General features: G+C 38.2%; 2 protein-coding genes across 4 annotated transcripts in view; both read right to left on the reverse strand.

Annotated features, from left to right (window-relative positions):
• The window catches only part of LOC105323398 (universal stress protein in QAH/OAS sulfhydrylase 3'region), an 80,288-nt gene that overhangs the window by 39,027 nt on the left and 24,336 nt on the right, over window positions 1-16,925 (reverse strand). The gene's annotated exons all lie outside the window — the stretch shown is intronic.
• On the reverse strand, window positions 1,598-7,842 carry LOC117680646 (lethal(3)malignant brain tumor-like protein 3). Of its 2 annotated transcripts, none has more exons than XM_066081694.1 (2): window positions 7,699-7,842; window positions 1,598-7,397 (listed from the first exon to the last, which is right to left on the reverse strand). In XM_066081694.1, exon 2 carries the CDS (start codon window positions 7,346-7,348, stop codon window positions 6,197-6,199), a length of 1,152 nt encoding a protein of 383 aa, XP_065937766.1. In that variant the 5' UTR covers window positions 7,349-7,397; window positions 7,699-7,842; the 3' UTR covers window positions 1,598-6,196. The 2 variants fall into 2 exon arrangements, with proteins under 2 accessions (XP_065937766.1, XP_065937767.1); XM_066081695.1 differs by having other exon boundaries at window positions 1,598-2,193; window positions 7,105-7,841.

Below are 16,925 nucleotides of genomic sequence, written 5' to 3' on the forward strand. Positions count from 1 at the left end.
TTGTAAACCTGTAGTAAACTCTTCAGTGCGAGAAGGTGAATTTAAGAATCGGTAGAAATTCGTCAGCTAAGTAATATTTGTAAGTTATTTCCTCTTTAATTATTTAATGACAACAGTTTATATTTTGTTTTCTAGTTTTCTTGCATTTTATAAGCGTTATGCATTTTCATACTTATGCGGAATTATCGATCCTTAGATTATAAGCGTAAAAACGATCTCGCTTTCTCGCATTGCGGTGTTTTACTACAGGGTGTTTCGAAATATGTTTTTGTTTTAATGCACTTTCCATCCGACGTTTAAAGAATAAAGAACTTGTTTTAATTTTACGGAATTGTTTCTCTTTTCCATTAGCAACCAGTAGAAAGCCGAGTGGCATCCTACCAAGCTATTCCCCAACTTAATCATATTCACAAACAGAGAAAGTCTCTGTGTGAAATTTACATTGATGATGTTGAAAAATATCTAAAATTAAATTAGTCACATTCGTTAGAAAACAATGTTATACAAACATCCGTTAGTTTTTTTCCTATGTCGTATCATTCGCGTAAACAAATATGTTCGGTACATATCCATGCACCTCAGGAAAAATTCAAATGATTAAACAAAAAAGAAAGTTGTAATTACTATTTCGGATTTTTTTTTTCAAAGTAATTTAACATTGTATTGAAAGAACAAGAAATAAAAATGATTTAATTTTTTGACTCAATCTTCGTATATATTACCGGCGCTCCTTACATGTACATGTATAACGGCGTACAGTGTATATAGATTATCATGATCTATTTGAATTAAGTTCCATTCGTAAAGATTCCCTTAATAATTAATTGCATGACTGTGTACATTGTAGGCAAATCCCTGTGCGTTAATTACTTTTAAGACCTCTTTTTTTCCGTTAACAGTGGTTTAAATAATTAAAATAATTACTTGTAAAAATATCTATAATCGGGATTCCAAAGAACTTACTTCCTGCAATTCATAGAAATGATCAGTATGTTTGCTTTCTATGTTTTCATTTAATTTTGTTCAAATAATTAATAAATATTCTATCATTTAAATTGTGTGCTTCATCAAATAATGATTCCGATTACATTGAAGTCATTAATTTTTCCATTGGCTATTGACAAAAAAAGAGACGCTTGACCATCCAATGAAAACAAATACACAGAGTTTGATTGACAGGTTCAGCCAGGTGCAGCTCTCACCCGATGTCCGAGGTTATGTGTGCGCTTGTACAAAGCCGAATGGTCTTAGTAAGAGTTATCGATGTAAATAAATAATAAAAAAAAAATACATGCTTATTAAAACCTAACGATTACATAAACTAAAACATTTTCTTATCTTCTTTTTCAATACACGTTTTATATGCTGGCTTTCAATCATAACACGTTTTTATAACAAAAACAGAACTGAAAGTTTAGTAATTATAATCGTTTGACACCACATCACATATATTTTCAACTCGCAGCAACAACGGAAGACCTACTCGTGGCTTTGCCCTCTCTTATATCTTTGAAGTGTGCATTAAACGGATACCAGGGCAGTATAGGTAACCTATGGGGCTATTATCCAAGATACCTGATGAATAAACTAAGAGAGATTGATTAGGACTAAATACTTTATTATGGTTTGGCGTTACTGGCCGCAGTGACTTTAGGCTACCAATGGGCTGCCTCACAACAATTCAAACAATACAACAATACGTGACGGCCCATCAATAGGCTCATTGCGCAGTGGGTGAGCACAAATGCACAAACGTCACAAAATATAATATTCTGTACAGTGGGTAAGTGCAAATGCACAGACATACAAATGACAAAGTTATACACAAGGTTTGTGCGAATGGGTAAACGCAAATGCACAAGTTTCAAAGTTCAAAACACATTAAAATTGTCAAAGTTCTTGTGCAGCAAGTATGTGCGCGAATGCACAAGCATGAATACACAGCATTTTAAACACATTAACAGCATTATAAACACATTATATTGACAGTAAAAAACTGTATCCTATGATAATTTGAATGATTGCACTCTTCCATTGGAGTTGGGGTGCGACGATAGCCCATAAATCAACGACAATGTCAGGAATAGAACGAGTGTCACTGCGACGATTTTTTGTTCAGAACTGCAGGTATCACAAAGATTACGTGGGTGTCACACCGGAACTGAAGGTATCACAAAGGTTATGATGGTTGACCTGAAAAAAATAATGTAAAGAAAAGCAGTATGTGGTTCTAAGGAAAGGAAATGGGAGAGGAAGGGAGGGTAAATTAATCTAAAGAGTATACTTTATTACGGAGAATTAAAACATGTCTTACCAGTTTCAAGAAGAATCCAGAAATGATGCAAAAAGAGGTCTAATTTTAAAGCGAGTATATTCAACCGGAAAAATTCCGGAAAAACATAAACACTATTTATAGGTCCTTGGATAAATTTGCATATCTTTGACAAGCCAAGATATGCCGTATTATCCAAGATACCTGATGAATAAACTAAGAGAGATTGATTAGGACTAAATACTTTATTATGGTTTGGCGTTACTGGCCGCAGTGACTTTAGGCTACCAATGGGCTGCCTCACAACAATTCAAACAATACAACAATACGTGACGGCCCATCAATAGGCTCATTGCGCAGTGGGTGAGCACAAATGCACAAACGTCACAAAATATAATATTCTGTACAGTGGGTAAGTGCAAATGCACAGACATACAAATGACAAAGTTATACACAAGGTTTGTGCGAATGGGTAAACGCAAATGCACAAGTTTCAAAGTTCAAAACACATTAAAATTGTCAAAGTTCTTGTGCAGCAAGTATGTGCGCGAATGCACAAGCATGAATACACAGCATTTTAAACACATTAACAGCATTATAAACACATTATATTGACAGTAAAAAACTGTATCCTATGATAATTTGAATGATTGCACTCTTCCATTGGAGTTGGGGTGCGACGATAGCGCCACTTGCAAGGGTCATGAACGTTTGTTTATGACACTGCAACCGCCACCAATGGAGTGCGCCACTTTCCAAAAGTAACATTGGTGACGGCGGCAGGACCGCAACTCCAATGGTCACCACGAGCCAGTAGTAGTTAATTGTGATGTGGTTAGTCCGGAAGGCCAACACCGCCACAATTTAATAAATCTTGCAACGCACCTTGAATGGTATTTAAAAGGATATCATTACCCAGCTGGGACAGGTGAACTCCATCAGGGTCAAACAACGTAGGTGGTTTTTGGGAAAACTGAGGGTATTTGATGTAATGACCGCCCCTCGATGTTACAAATTTTATCGCTTCTCTATTCATTCGACCCCTTATTTCATTCATTGCTTTAACATTGTCTGAAAAGCGCCAAGCTAATCTAGGCAGGGCAGAGGACCAAACTATCGTTGTGGTAGGGAACATGTCACAAATTCGGGACAAGGTTGTGAAAAGGAGCTCCAGCAGCTCTTCAGTGGTTTTCTGGCCAACATTGTTTGCTCCGCAATGAATGACGAGAAACTCAGGACGATCTTCTAACCTTAGCAACGTTGATAGCCTAGTATTAAGGTCTTGTAGCTTCATGCCACTATATCCCTGCCATAAGACTGAAGTATTCTCGAGATTAAGATTAAGCCCCCCCCTGTCTTGATACTGCACTCATAGCTGCTCGTTTGATGATAGAAGATCCGACAATCCAAACTCTGACAGGACCTAGAATTATCTTGTTTATGGTTAGTAAGATAGATACTGTTGGAATGATAAGGTTACCGAATGTATGTACGAAATGCATTAGAGCGCCATCGTCCTGACCCTTGGATGACGTCACTGTGAACGCCTTGAATAGCAAGGGTTGTAGCTGCACCTATTCTAAATGAGTGGGAATTATAATTGGAGCTATCAACCCCTATTGCATTAAGACAACGCTTCAATATGGTGATAAATTGATAACGGGTCAATGGTTGACCTTCAAAATGAATAAACAATGGGCCAGTTTGAGATGTGCGCATGTGTAAGTAGGCATGCATGGCGGCAAAAGGACAAGCAACACCATTTGAAGCAGGAATCTGCAAGTTTGCCCCCACACCTAATTGGTTTGTTTTTGAATGACAAATTGTCAATTGAATGTTGGTCTGCTGCATTGTTATGTCATGAAATTGGATGATAGTTGCTGGTGTGTTGCCTTTAGACACTGTGAATTCCCCTATGCGCAAGAGGGCGTGAAATGCTAAAGTGAAAGCTGCAGTGAATAGTTTGGTTTCGTATATGGTGTTGCATACGGTTTGCAATGTTGGTATAATTTTGTTTAAGAGCTGTAATGTAATAGGCAAACGAGTGTCCTTGTGTAGTGTTGTTCTTTGCATGCCCTGAAGTAGCTTTCTTATAATAAAATGATTAGTAGGATCTACATTGTAAATTGCTTTGCTGTAAAAACTGATAGCTGCAATGTATGACTGAGCTGTGGAGTATTTGTAACCTGAAAGTGACAGGTAAGCGATAAACCTTGTAATGTGAGTGTCGAGAGGTGGCCACAGACTGGGTAGGTTATGAGACCGGCGAAATGTTTCAAATGAATTGATGCCTGCTGTGTGTGTTTGCCTAGTGTTTACAGCAACTGAAGCGTTGAACAATGATTGGATGTGACTTGTGAGAGTAATGTCTGGAATAGGGCTGGAATGGCCTGCGGATGAAGGTCTGCATAAGGTGCTGCTGCTCGAAAGACTTCCCACTGTTTGCGAGATATAGAATCAGCAATAATGTTTGATTTTCCCGGAATATGTTGTGCTTTAAATTGTATGTTGTGTTTTAAAGCCATTAAGACTAACGATCTGACAAGTACCATTACTCTTGGGGACTTGGCTGACTGTTTGTTGAGAATATGTACAAGGGAAATATTATCTACATGGAGGATGACTTTTTTGTTTTGCAAACGCAATCCCCATATCATGAAGGCTAATACGATAGGTACTAATTCGAGAAAAGTTATGTCCCGCAAAATTGGCTTGTTTAACCATGAAGATGGCCAGGTAAAATGAACCCACTGACCCTGAAAGAAACTGCCGCAACCAAGGTGGCCAGAACCTGCACTATCCGTGTAAAGTTGCAAAGTATCTAGTGTAACCCATTCAGTGTCTGGGAAGTATACAACGCCGTTAAAGTTGTCTAAAAATTGTAGCCATGTGAACATGTCTTCACGGATAGGGTTCGTAATTCTGATGTGATGATAGGGAGAGGGCACCCCGGACATAACATTGTAAAATCTCCTATTGAATGCACGGCTACCTGGGATAGCTTTACTAACGAAATTGAGCTTGCCCACTAAAGATTCTAACTGGGAAAGAAGAATTTTTTTCTGTGTGACCCAATGCTGCAACAAAAGTTTAAGTTCTTGAACCTTACTAACGGGAATTTGGACCAGCATAGTCACAGTGTCGATTTCTAAACCAAGAAATGTAAGCTTAGTGGTTGGCTCAATAGTTTTGTCTTGGTTCAGGGGGACCCCTATTTCTGAACAAATGTCCTGAAAAGTGTGCATGAGAGCTGAACAATTGTCTGAATTGGACTTGCCAATAAAAATAAAGTCATCCAAGTAGTGGTGAACTGTATCGAGTTGTGTTTTAAATTTGACAGCCCATTCTAAGAAAGTGGAAAAAGTTTCAAATATTTTGCATGATATTGAACACCCAAAGGGGAGGCATTTGTCGATGTAATAAGCCCCATTAATGTAAATTCCTAGAAGTTCAAAGTCCCCTGGGTAAATTGGCAGAAGACGAAAAGCATTTTTAATGTCCACCTTAGCTAATAGAGCCATAGGACCTAGTGTGCTTATGGTTTGGACCACTGTGTCAAAAGATGTATAGGTAACTGTAGTGAACTGTGGGTCTATGTGTTCATAAATACTGAAAGAGGGTGGGTAGGATAAGTGTGTTATCATACGCCATCCACCGTCAGCTTTGGGTACAACACCTATGGGAGATACATGTAAATTAGGCATGGGTGGGAGTAAGTATGGGCCAGACATTCGACCTGCCGTAACTTCACTATATATTTTTTCCAAGAGAACCTCCTCGCTGTCGGAAGCTGAACTCAAGTTTTTTGAGAAAACTGAAATGCGTGGTCCAGAGTATTGCAATTTAAAGCCATGTTTTAGACCATCCTCTAAATACCTTGCCGAGACCCTATCTGGGTATTGACTCAAATAATTGCTAATTGCGCTAATGATTATGGGAGAATACCCTAGGACCCAAATGTCTCTGGGGTTGACGAGGGTTTCCTGCCCAATGTTGGTTGGTGCGTGTTTGGTGTGCTGGTGTCTGATACCTGAATGTGGCATAAGAGTTGTTGCGGACTGGAGTGGATGCCCGAAAGGAATTATTTGCATGACCCGGGGGTGGGTTAGCACTGTTGCACAACATAGATGGATGGGTGCCATTGCATTTAAGGCATCGGTGTATGTACGGACAATGGGGCTTGTAACAGTTTGCTTTGAGATTGTAATCAAAGCACTTGTGGTGTTGGGTACTAGAAGATTTATTTGAATTGGCAGTCATGTATAATAACCAAAGCTCATTATCTATGATTCCCCAGTTCTGTGACGGGTTGTGTGCGATCCTTAGCCTAAATTGTTCATCGTACGAAACCCACCCATTAGAATTCTGTGCCCCTAAGCGAACGTCGTGCATATATTTAATAAGCTGTTGCGATCTAAGTGGGTGCACTGCAGTGTAAATGCTGAAATAAATGAGAAATGCATCTGTCCATTTTTCGATAGATGTTATTCTGGTTGTGGGTTTTGGTTGTGATATGATGTTACCCTGCGCATCAATTGTGAGAGTAGATGTTGCATGGGCATTAGTGGGGTCCCTTACCAATAATGTTCCCAGATTGACAAATTCGCCCTTGATGATTTTTTGCTTAATTGGTTGGTTTACATGATACCCAATGGGAACTGTAATAGAGTTGATTGGTTCAGGAGTAGGCTGATGGGTTGAGGTGATAATGGAAGTTATCCCTGTATCTGTACATGAAGATGTGAGACTAGAATTGACAGGCGAAATGAGGCCGGGCATTAGAGTGGTGGATTGTTGTAATGTTGCTACAGGGGGGTTAAAAATCTCATTACCCGCCTGATCCTGGGCTTGCTGTGGTGGGGCTGCCTGTTGTAACAGTGCCGCCTGATGCTGTGGGGCTGCCTGGGGTAGTTGGACTGCCTGGGGCTGAGGGGGTGCCAGTTGAGCCTGGACATCTTGTTCGTTATTGTTGGTCTGTTGGCGTTGAGCCCTGCGCCGGCCTGGCCTGCGTGCTTGTCCTGGGTCTTGAGTATCACGGGCAGCCGCCCGTTTAAGTTGTCTCTTCGGCCTTGGCATTGACCCCGTTGATCTCGTGGTATTTTAAAACAAAAGCGAAAATTGTTACCTAATTAATTTGTAAATAAATCAATGTTAATCAATTTCATAAAATTCTATTGGTATATTGGTAGCTAAGCCGAAAAAAGCAGTAAATTTAAGATCAAGCTAAAATAATGTGCGCCATTGAAGATTGCACTCGAGAGATTGTTGCATCTAAATCCATACAATCAAAGGACCTCAGTGGCCATCGAGCGGAAATCGGTGGCAGATATGCCTTTTCTCGACTTAATAAAATTGATAAAAGTATTTGAACGACTAAATTAATCTAAAGAGTATACTTTATTACGGAGAATTAAAACATGTCTTACCAGTTTCAAGAAGAATCCAGAAATGATGCAAAAAGAGGCCTAATTTTAAAGCGAGTATATTCAACCGGAAAAATTCCGGAAAAACATAAACACTATTTATAGGTCCTTGGATAAATTTGCATATCTTTGACAAGCCAAGATATGCCGTATTATTTCCCGGTCTCAAATTTGAGCTGTAGGGGTACCACCAAGTGGCTCCCAGGGGTTCGCATGACCCCTACAAGGGTCCGGTTAGCTCACCCGAACTTTGTCATATTTTAGCATTTCACAATGATATAGGGGTTAAAGGCGGGCCATTATCTCTTTTATCTTTGAAGTGTGCATTAAACGGATACCAGGGCAGTATAGGGAACCTATGGGGCTATTATTTCCCGGTCTCAAATTTGAGCTGTAGGGGTACCACCAAGTGGCTCCCAGGGGTTCTGGCTCTTGTCAGGGGTATGTATCTCACTTGAGATTAACCACAAGAACTTGGTAACACTAGGATTAGGTAGAGGACCTCAGGAGATATTCATAATAAGCGTTAGAAGGCACCTATGACCCCTGCAAGGGTCCAGTTAGCTCACCCGAACTTTGTCATATTTGAGCATTTCACAATGATATAGGGGTTAAAGGCGGGCCATCATCTCTTTTATTTTTGAAGTGTGCATTAAATGGATACCAGGGCAGTGTAGGGGACCTATGGGGCTATTATTTCCCGGTTTAAAATTTGAGCTGTAGGAGTACCACCAAATGGCTCCTATGGGTTCTGGCTCATTTCAGGGGTATATATCTTACTTGAGATTCACCACAAGAACTTGGTAACACTAGGATTAGGTAGAGGGGCTCAGGAGATATTCATAATAAGCGTTAGAGGGCACATATTACCCCTCCATGAATACTTCTTGACGTCCTCTACCTAATCCAAGTGTTTGCAAGTTCTTGTGGCCAATCTCAAGTGAGATATGAACCCCTGAAATGAGCCAGAACCCCTGGGAGCCACTTTGGGGTATCCAAACAGCCCAAATCTGAGACCGGGAAATAATAGCTCCATATGCCCCCACACTTCCCTGTTATCTTCAAAGATAAGGAAGATAATGGACCCCTTTTAACCCCTATATCATTGTGAAATGCTAAAATATGACAAAGTTCGGGTGAGCTAACCCTTGTAGGAGTCGTAGGTGCCCTCTAACGCTTATTATGAATACTTCTTGTGGTCCTCTACCTAATCCAAGTGTTTGCAAGTTCTTGTGGCCAATCTCAAGTGAGATATAAATCCCTAAAATGAGCCAGACCCCCTTGGAGCCACTTTGTGGTACCCCTACACTCTTCAAAGATATGGAAGATAATGGACCACTTTTAACTCCTATATCATTGTGAAATGCTAAAATATGACAAAGTTCGGGTGAGCTATCCAACCCTTTTCACTGTCAATGTTGTATTCGAAGGTTCACGTCAAAACATGGCCGAGACAAAATAATCCCAATTTCACCTGATAATTTTCGCTGTTTTTGACTGCGACATATAATAATTTTCATATGAGAATAAAATCATAATGCTGGGTGTTCTACTGTCTCATATTCGTAATAATACCATGTCTTTTTAATTTTCGATTGATGTTGTTTCCGGGGGAGTAAAAAGGCCCGAGGATAAATTTTTAAACACGCACATGTTTAACCTCGATGTAAACAAATTATCTTGCCACACTGAGTTGGCTTTGGGTTTTTATTGTATTTGAATCGTTTTATGCCTTTTAATTTACTTTAATTAATCATTTCTTTAATATCATAATACGCTTGCATATCACTTTATACGATGCATATAATTTTTCTATTTGTATCAATGAGTCTACACTTAGGATAACATTATTTTCATAACTTATGACCCGTATAGACGTATTTCATTTCTATCCAACATAGAAGCATTTATAACTCTTATCCAGGCGAGATTTACTGCTTTGGAAGTCGTCAATGCTCGTACAAATTATTGATCATTTTTATATTAATTAAAATATGTCGATAATTAAGTAAAATGTAATTTTTCTGTTCGAGTACTCTCAGTACTTCGATGAATTTCCTTATTGGCTGCTAGCTTCTACGGGCTTAGTGGCTGCTGTTAGTGGCTGCTAGCTTCAGCCTGGTTTATTTTTCTTATTATCGATGTTACACGATGAATGAATCTCTCTCTCTCTCTCTCTCTCTCTCTCTCTCTCTCATTGAATACAAATAATGGCCAAGTGATTATCGATTTTAAACAAAATGACAAAATTAAATGAAAGTCGTTTATAGAGTGCATAAAGTTGCATACGGTATTCTGAAGTTTTAAGAAATATTGCGATTCTCGGATTTTCTTTATTGCTGTACATTGTAACAAACACACATAAACATTGACTTCAGTATCATCGAAATTTGTTTCTTGCATAAGGAAGAAAAGGTGAGAAATCATCATCTATGAAGGTGAATTGTACGGCCATGCATGCTGTAAATTGTAGATGTCGCACCTGTAGTGTTTATATTTATCTTTGACTTTTGTGTCCATATGCGAATTTCAACATTGTCCCATGAACACGTTTTAGAAGAACTTCAAATCTGATCCTTTTATAGTTTAATGATAATAAATACTGGTTAGGAAGGTTTGACTGCCTTATTAAGCCAGTGAATGTGCGTATTTAAATTGCAAGTAATACCCACACAGGCGATAAATTAGCATATTTATCAAATAACAGAGATCGTTTGCCCAGATGTATTTATTTATTTATTTATTACTACATGATCGACAAGTATTATACCATATTGTCCAGATAGTTTGTACTGTGACTCCATTAAGCTAATTTTATCATGCTAATTGTTGTTCAGGTTAGCGACGTGGCCCATGGGTCTCTTGTTAAAATTTGGTAAAAAAAAAATCGTGTTCATTATACTAAACAAAACAAGGGGGTAAAATCGGAATAATTTGTTGTTTATATATCAAAGGTTATTGAATCAAAATAACATATCATAATGGTAATAGCAAAAAGATACCACTGTTTCTTATTATCTTTTTTAATGGGTTTAATAGCCATATTGGCTTTGAACAGTTCTTTGGGTTATGCTGGGGATTGAATTGATTATCCATAGTCATTTCTGTGTTTGACCATCGCCTTCATTTAGTATTGTGAGACATATGCGGTGCAGGGAGGTTAAATATCGTCGTATTTCGAGTCTCGGAATATTTTTCTATTCCACTTCTTGCACTGTCGCCATTTTTAAGTGATTATTTGCCTGGGGTCTGTGCATTCTCACTCTTCTACCTTACTAATTCAAATCATGCGTAATTTGCGAGAAATTCGGAGGTATTTGGAAGACACTATAGAATATTGACGTTGTTTTGATTTTTTTATTAAGGAAATTCGTGTGCTGTTGTGTTGTCCACCAAGACTGTTAAACCAGGATTGTTAGTGCGCATTGGATCCAATATTTTATTTTCAATTATGCAAAAAACCTAATTAACATGTTTTATTTTTTTATTTATAATAAATCAGAGTAGATATGTATTTGCACAATTTATTTCACCTTAGGAATAATGTATCATTATTTTACTTTCATTAATGATATCAATACGGACGGTCACATGATCAAGATCCATAAAACCCAAAGTAGATAATATTTTGAACTGCAACTGACCTACATGTACACGTACATGTTTGAAGATCATTCCAATAATCAAGAGGGAATATCACATTTAGACTAGTTTATCCCAAGTGTTAAATGTCTTGCGAATACTTGATTTTTTTGACATTGCCGTTTGCGTAATCACAAACAAAAAGGTTATCATTAAAGTCCACACATAGACCAAAAGGATTTTTTAAATCACAGTTATCTATGTAACTGCGAAACTGTCCATCCTGATCCAGAATGTGGTTACAATGGTTGTAACTGTCTGCTGTCAGGATACGACCCTGACTGTCTGTTGCGATTCCATGGGGTTTGAAAGGATTGCTCTTGGTAGTTGAGAGATGACCAGTGTATCTCCATCTTAGTTTTCCAGCCTCATTAACCACCTTTACTGCACCAGCTTTATAATCAGCAACACAAATGTCATGGTTTGTGTTCTCAGTGATGTATTTCATAAGACTATTACCTGAGTACAAAGGTTTATCTTCCTCATCAAATTGAATCGTTTGTTTCCTGGCAGATCCCGAGTAACGAACAACTTTGGATTGGGTTTCATCATCATTGTACATGGAAACCAGGAGATCACCAGTAGAGGTGACACACAGATTACGAGGCGTCCATCCCTGTAATTTGATCAACACTTCTGTGTGTTCATTCTTTACTTGGTTTACTGTCTTTGTTTCCCAGTCAGAGTACAGTAGACACCCATCACCGTCAACAGCTATATCATTATAGCGCCTCTGAAAGTTAGTTTTGATCGTACGGAGGAGATTACCTTTTATATTAAAGCATTTGATACCATCAAATCCACCACAGGTCCAGAAGATCTCATCATTTAAACAGGTTATACTGTATAGAGCATTATGCCCAGTCTGTATTGTGGCAACAAGTTCAGGTTTATCCAGCAGCTCTCTGACTGAAGTCTTTGGTTGGTTTATTGACAATATATTTTCTTGTATGGCATTACATAATGGTATGATCTGTCCAAAGATATTATATAAATGCTCATGGTCAATTGGTTTAGGAATGAATGTTGGCAGCAATACATTTACCCTGGGTGGAAGCTTGCTGAATGTTTTTATCTTAGATATGTATTCTATGGCTGTGGATATTTCAGTAGACTTCTCAAGTTCCCCTAAAACTATCAAAGTTTCCTTTATAAGAGATTGCATATGTTTGATTTCACCTTTAAGCGTTTCTTTAAATTGCTCTCGTGTTTTAATTGTATGTCATTGATTTCAGTTTTCATCTTGTTGATAACGATGTCGATTACTCTGTGCCATTCCTCTCCTTGTTTGGATATTTCTGTTGTAAGTTTTTTATATCCTTCATCGAGGTTCGCAAGCTGGTTTTCCAATTCGAATGCAATATCTTCATATTTAGGAGAAATAGAGTTTCCTAGTTCTAGTTTATCCTTTTTGATGATTTCTTTCTTTGTCTCAAATTCATGTTTAACTTCTACAAACCTATGTCCAATGTGTTGTTCAGATGCCACGCAAGAAGAACAAACAAAAGACCTGCAATCTTTACAATATAATTCACAATGTTTGTTTGAATGTGTTCCACATTTCGGATAAATGAGGGTTGATCTTCGTTCGTGGAAAGATACTATTTTATGTTTGTCATATCCATCTGAGATGTGATCTACTACACAGGGCTTGCAGAGGTTGACATGACAAAAGTCACAGTAGCTGTGTACTATGGCGGTCTCACAAAGGTCACACCTGTGAACATCCTGGGCAGTAGAGCGGGGCCCCATTGCTGATCTACTAAATATAGAAAGAAACTAGAGCAGAGCTCGTGGCAAAGCCACGAGTAGGTCTTCCGTTGTTGCTGCGAGATGAAAATTTATGTGATTTGGTGTCAAACGATTATAATGACTAATGACTAAATTATAATGACTAAACTTGGCGATTGACTGCCCTCTCGCTGGGTATCCGCCGAGCGCTCATGACATGCTAGGAGTTTTTACCGCGCATCCACAGCGTGCTCTGCGCGCTGACTGCGTGCACATGCGCTGTTGGAGACTTTACGGCGCTGTCATGGCGACCTTACTCCACTTCTACGGCGTGTTTATCGGAACGCAGAGCCACGGCGCGTACTTTGTGCATGTCCAAAGTACGCGCCGTCGCATGGCGTTCTAAAATGTTCTAGGCTAGGATATCCCACCGCGGCGAACGAAGATGCCGTTGAGTTGTTACGGCGCTGTAGAAGACTCTAGTTCGTTTACCATGGCGTTTTACATTATTCAATTATGCAGCGGGATCGCTGTGAGGACGCAGCTCCAGTGTGACAGGGGTTTAAACAATGAGAAGTTTAATGGCGAGTTAAATTTTTCAGGGTAGCATGGATTGTTATATATTACATGTACTCATGATTCATGTAAGGAAATGTTAGTAAAAACGTGCATAAAAAACACGTAACTTCTGTAAATAAATCTTTCTAATTTTTTGAAGACTATGTGCAAGTTTGAATTTGTTCCGTGCTGTCAAAATTTGGTAAATAGCCAAAATTGATGGCATCTATGAAAATTTATTCAGGGTTGATATTATTTGATAATACGAGTAGACTTGAACATTTAAAATAATAATCAGCTATCTAAGATCATCGGGAGAATTTATGCATAAGTGAGCGCCTAAATGTTACTCCTGATATACAGACACCGCTATGTAACGTAAAATTTAATAACATTATTTACAGAAATGAATATTACTTCTCCCTACGATGCAATAATATTCAAAATCCCTATTTTTAAGTCAGTTTATTCTCCTTTATCGGATCAACAGTTATTCTCTCGGAGAAAGTTTACGTATGTATTTAAAAAAAAGAAGGAGAAACTTCAAAAAAAATAAGCGGAAAATAACGGTGTTACGGTTTTTATTTTCAGTTAATTTAATTAAATGTGACAAAGGCGCATATTCGGTCGGATTTTTGGTAACATGTACATGAAGTAAATTTGATGCAAATTCCATTTTGTTTTTTGTGGGTTTTTTTTGTTTTTATTTTTTTTGCTTTTCTCTGCTTTATCATAAAGATATATAAAAAAAACTACGTACATGTCACAAGCAATATTTGCCTTCTCTATTTATCTTGTATTTTAATAGATTGGGTAATCATTGTCAGGGACGGATACAGGATTTGTAGTTGGGGGGGGGGGCGTGGATAAAATTATGGAGGCAGGGGGTCTGGGGCCGCCTTGAGGCCCCCAGGGTCCCGGGCAAAGCCCTGTTGGGGGCCCAGGGGGCGAAGCCCCCGGAAGCTCCTGGGTTTTCGTGTATTTTGAAGGTAAAACCAGGCTCAATTAAAATAGTGGTATTTTTTCAGTTATGTACACTTTACACAAAAGCCTATTACATATATATATATATATATATATATATATATATATATATATATATATATATATATATATATATATATATATATATATATATATATATATATATAACAATTTGACACATATTGTTACTTATACCTAATACATGTATTGGATTAAAAACAAAAAAATGTGGGCATTTATGAACTCCCAAAATTAACTAGGTTATCAAAGTTACAACATTGTAATGACGTTACGGTATCCGACCCCCTATTAGCTGTTAGAAATATCTGATGCATCAAATCTTCAATATTCTTATATTAAAATAGTCTATTTACCTAGAAAAAAATTCAAAAAATATACAGTTATTCAGAAATTTCTGCTTGCGTCGCAATATGGAAATGACAGCGCAGTAACAAAACTGCTGGGATTTCCAGTCGATTCTTGGTCGAAGCCCCAAGTTCAGGGCCCTGGGGAATTTGTTGCAGCCACCATAATGAAATGACCAACACTGCTTGTTTTAAACACAGTTTAATTGGTTTGTTATCAGAACCTGTCAACATGCATTAGGATTAGATGTTTATAGATGTTTATAGAGCAGCAGATAGCACAGCTAGTGTATCAATGAGGTGTAATATTGAGTCAGGCATAATTATAAATAAAGTGAAACACAAAATGCTAACTTTTCTATGTAAAATTTATCTAATCAACTACAGTAATGCATACTTTGAAAATTTTAGGGGGGGGGGCGTGCGCCCTCCACGCCCCCCCCCCTTAAATCCGCCAGTGATTGTTGACCTAAAATTAGTATTCCACTGGCTGTAGCTAACCTTGTAAGTAAATTAAGTTGCATGACATCCTCATACCACACAACTTCAATAAAACTTCTTTTTTTAAATCAATTTTCATATAATTAGCAATAAAGAAAATCCCCAAGAACACATGTCCATCTCACTGAAGTGTAACTTTGAGAAGCGCATATTTTTTTTGGAGGCAGATATGTCGCTATATTATAGTCTGTAAGTCAAGTAAACTAATCTGTTCTAACTTGCAATACTTTGATGATTTCTATAGCGACCACCTGCATAGCATAATGTAGTCGTATTTCATAACATCTTATCCCAAGAAAACATTACATTTGACTTATGGTCGGGCTCGGTGTTCAACAAAGAAAGGTGGGACAAATTTTTGAGCCCAAACACCGACTGAAAATTAGGCAAACAGATTGTAAAAAATATACATAGTGCAGTAAGTGTATAAACGTGATCGAGATTGTACTTTGGAGGCTCCAGATAGGCCTTTTTCTGTGTCGAAGTATGCGAATAAGTGTCAAAACCTGTAAGTCAACTGTGAAGAAATCTCCGTCCGCCATTTTGAAAAATGCTCTGAGAAAGACTCGCTGTGTATTGGTGATCGTCATAATCGTGTCCATAATCGCGTCCAGAGCCTTACAACAGTGTGGTGATGTCGAATTAAATCCAGGACCCTTGAACGAGGATGATAGTCGTCAACTCACAAGACAAACACAGAGAAAGCTGACGTTTGAAAACCGAGGAGATTCGGACGTTCTGAGAGCCATCGGAGAATTAGGTAAAGATTTAAGAGAAGACATTTGCTCTATTAACGATAAACTAGCGGCACTTGAGAAAAAGATAGACAATTATGAAACAACGGTAGAAAATTTGAAACAGCATAATAAAGCTTTAGAAGATAGAGTGCTACAGCTCGAAAACAAAATTAAAACAAGCCAAGATCAGAAAAGGCAGTATAACGTCATATTGCATGGAATAGAGGATGGGGACACCAAACCACAAGAGACGTACCAGAGAGCCTACTCACTTATGGAAGAGCTCCAGTTAACCAATATCAAAATCGACCAGGCATACAGACTCGGAAAACCAGGACAGAAGACGCAGAACCCACGCCCAATAATGATCAAGCTAACAAGTGTGATGGACAAGGAAATGGTTATTCATAAATCCAGAGAAATTCCGTACAAGAATCGTCCAAGGCTAACTGAGGATTTCCCTCCCGAACTAAGAGACACAAGAAAAAAAAACTAATACCATTCCTAATAAAAGCAAAGAATAACGGGAAAAAGGCCTCGCTTACTAGAGATAAGCTCCGAATCGAAAGCAAAATGCTAGTGTAGATTATATGCTTGATGATTCAATTATTAATAAGTATATCCCAGTGTTAGAAGACTGTGAGGACGAACTGTATATGTCGGATAAATTCTGTAAAAAGCGAAAAAATCAGGACAAAGAGACAAATCATTT

This window comes from Magallana gigas, chromosome 4, assembly GCF_963853765.1.
Source record: "Magallana gigas chromosome 4, xbMagGiga1.1, whole genome shotgun sequence".
NCBI classification, from domain to species: domain Eukaryota; kingdom Metazoa; phylum Mollusca; class Bivalvia; order Ostreida; family Ostreidae; genus Magallana; species Magallana gigas.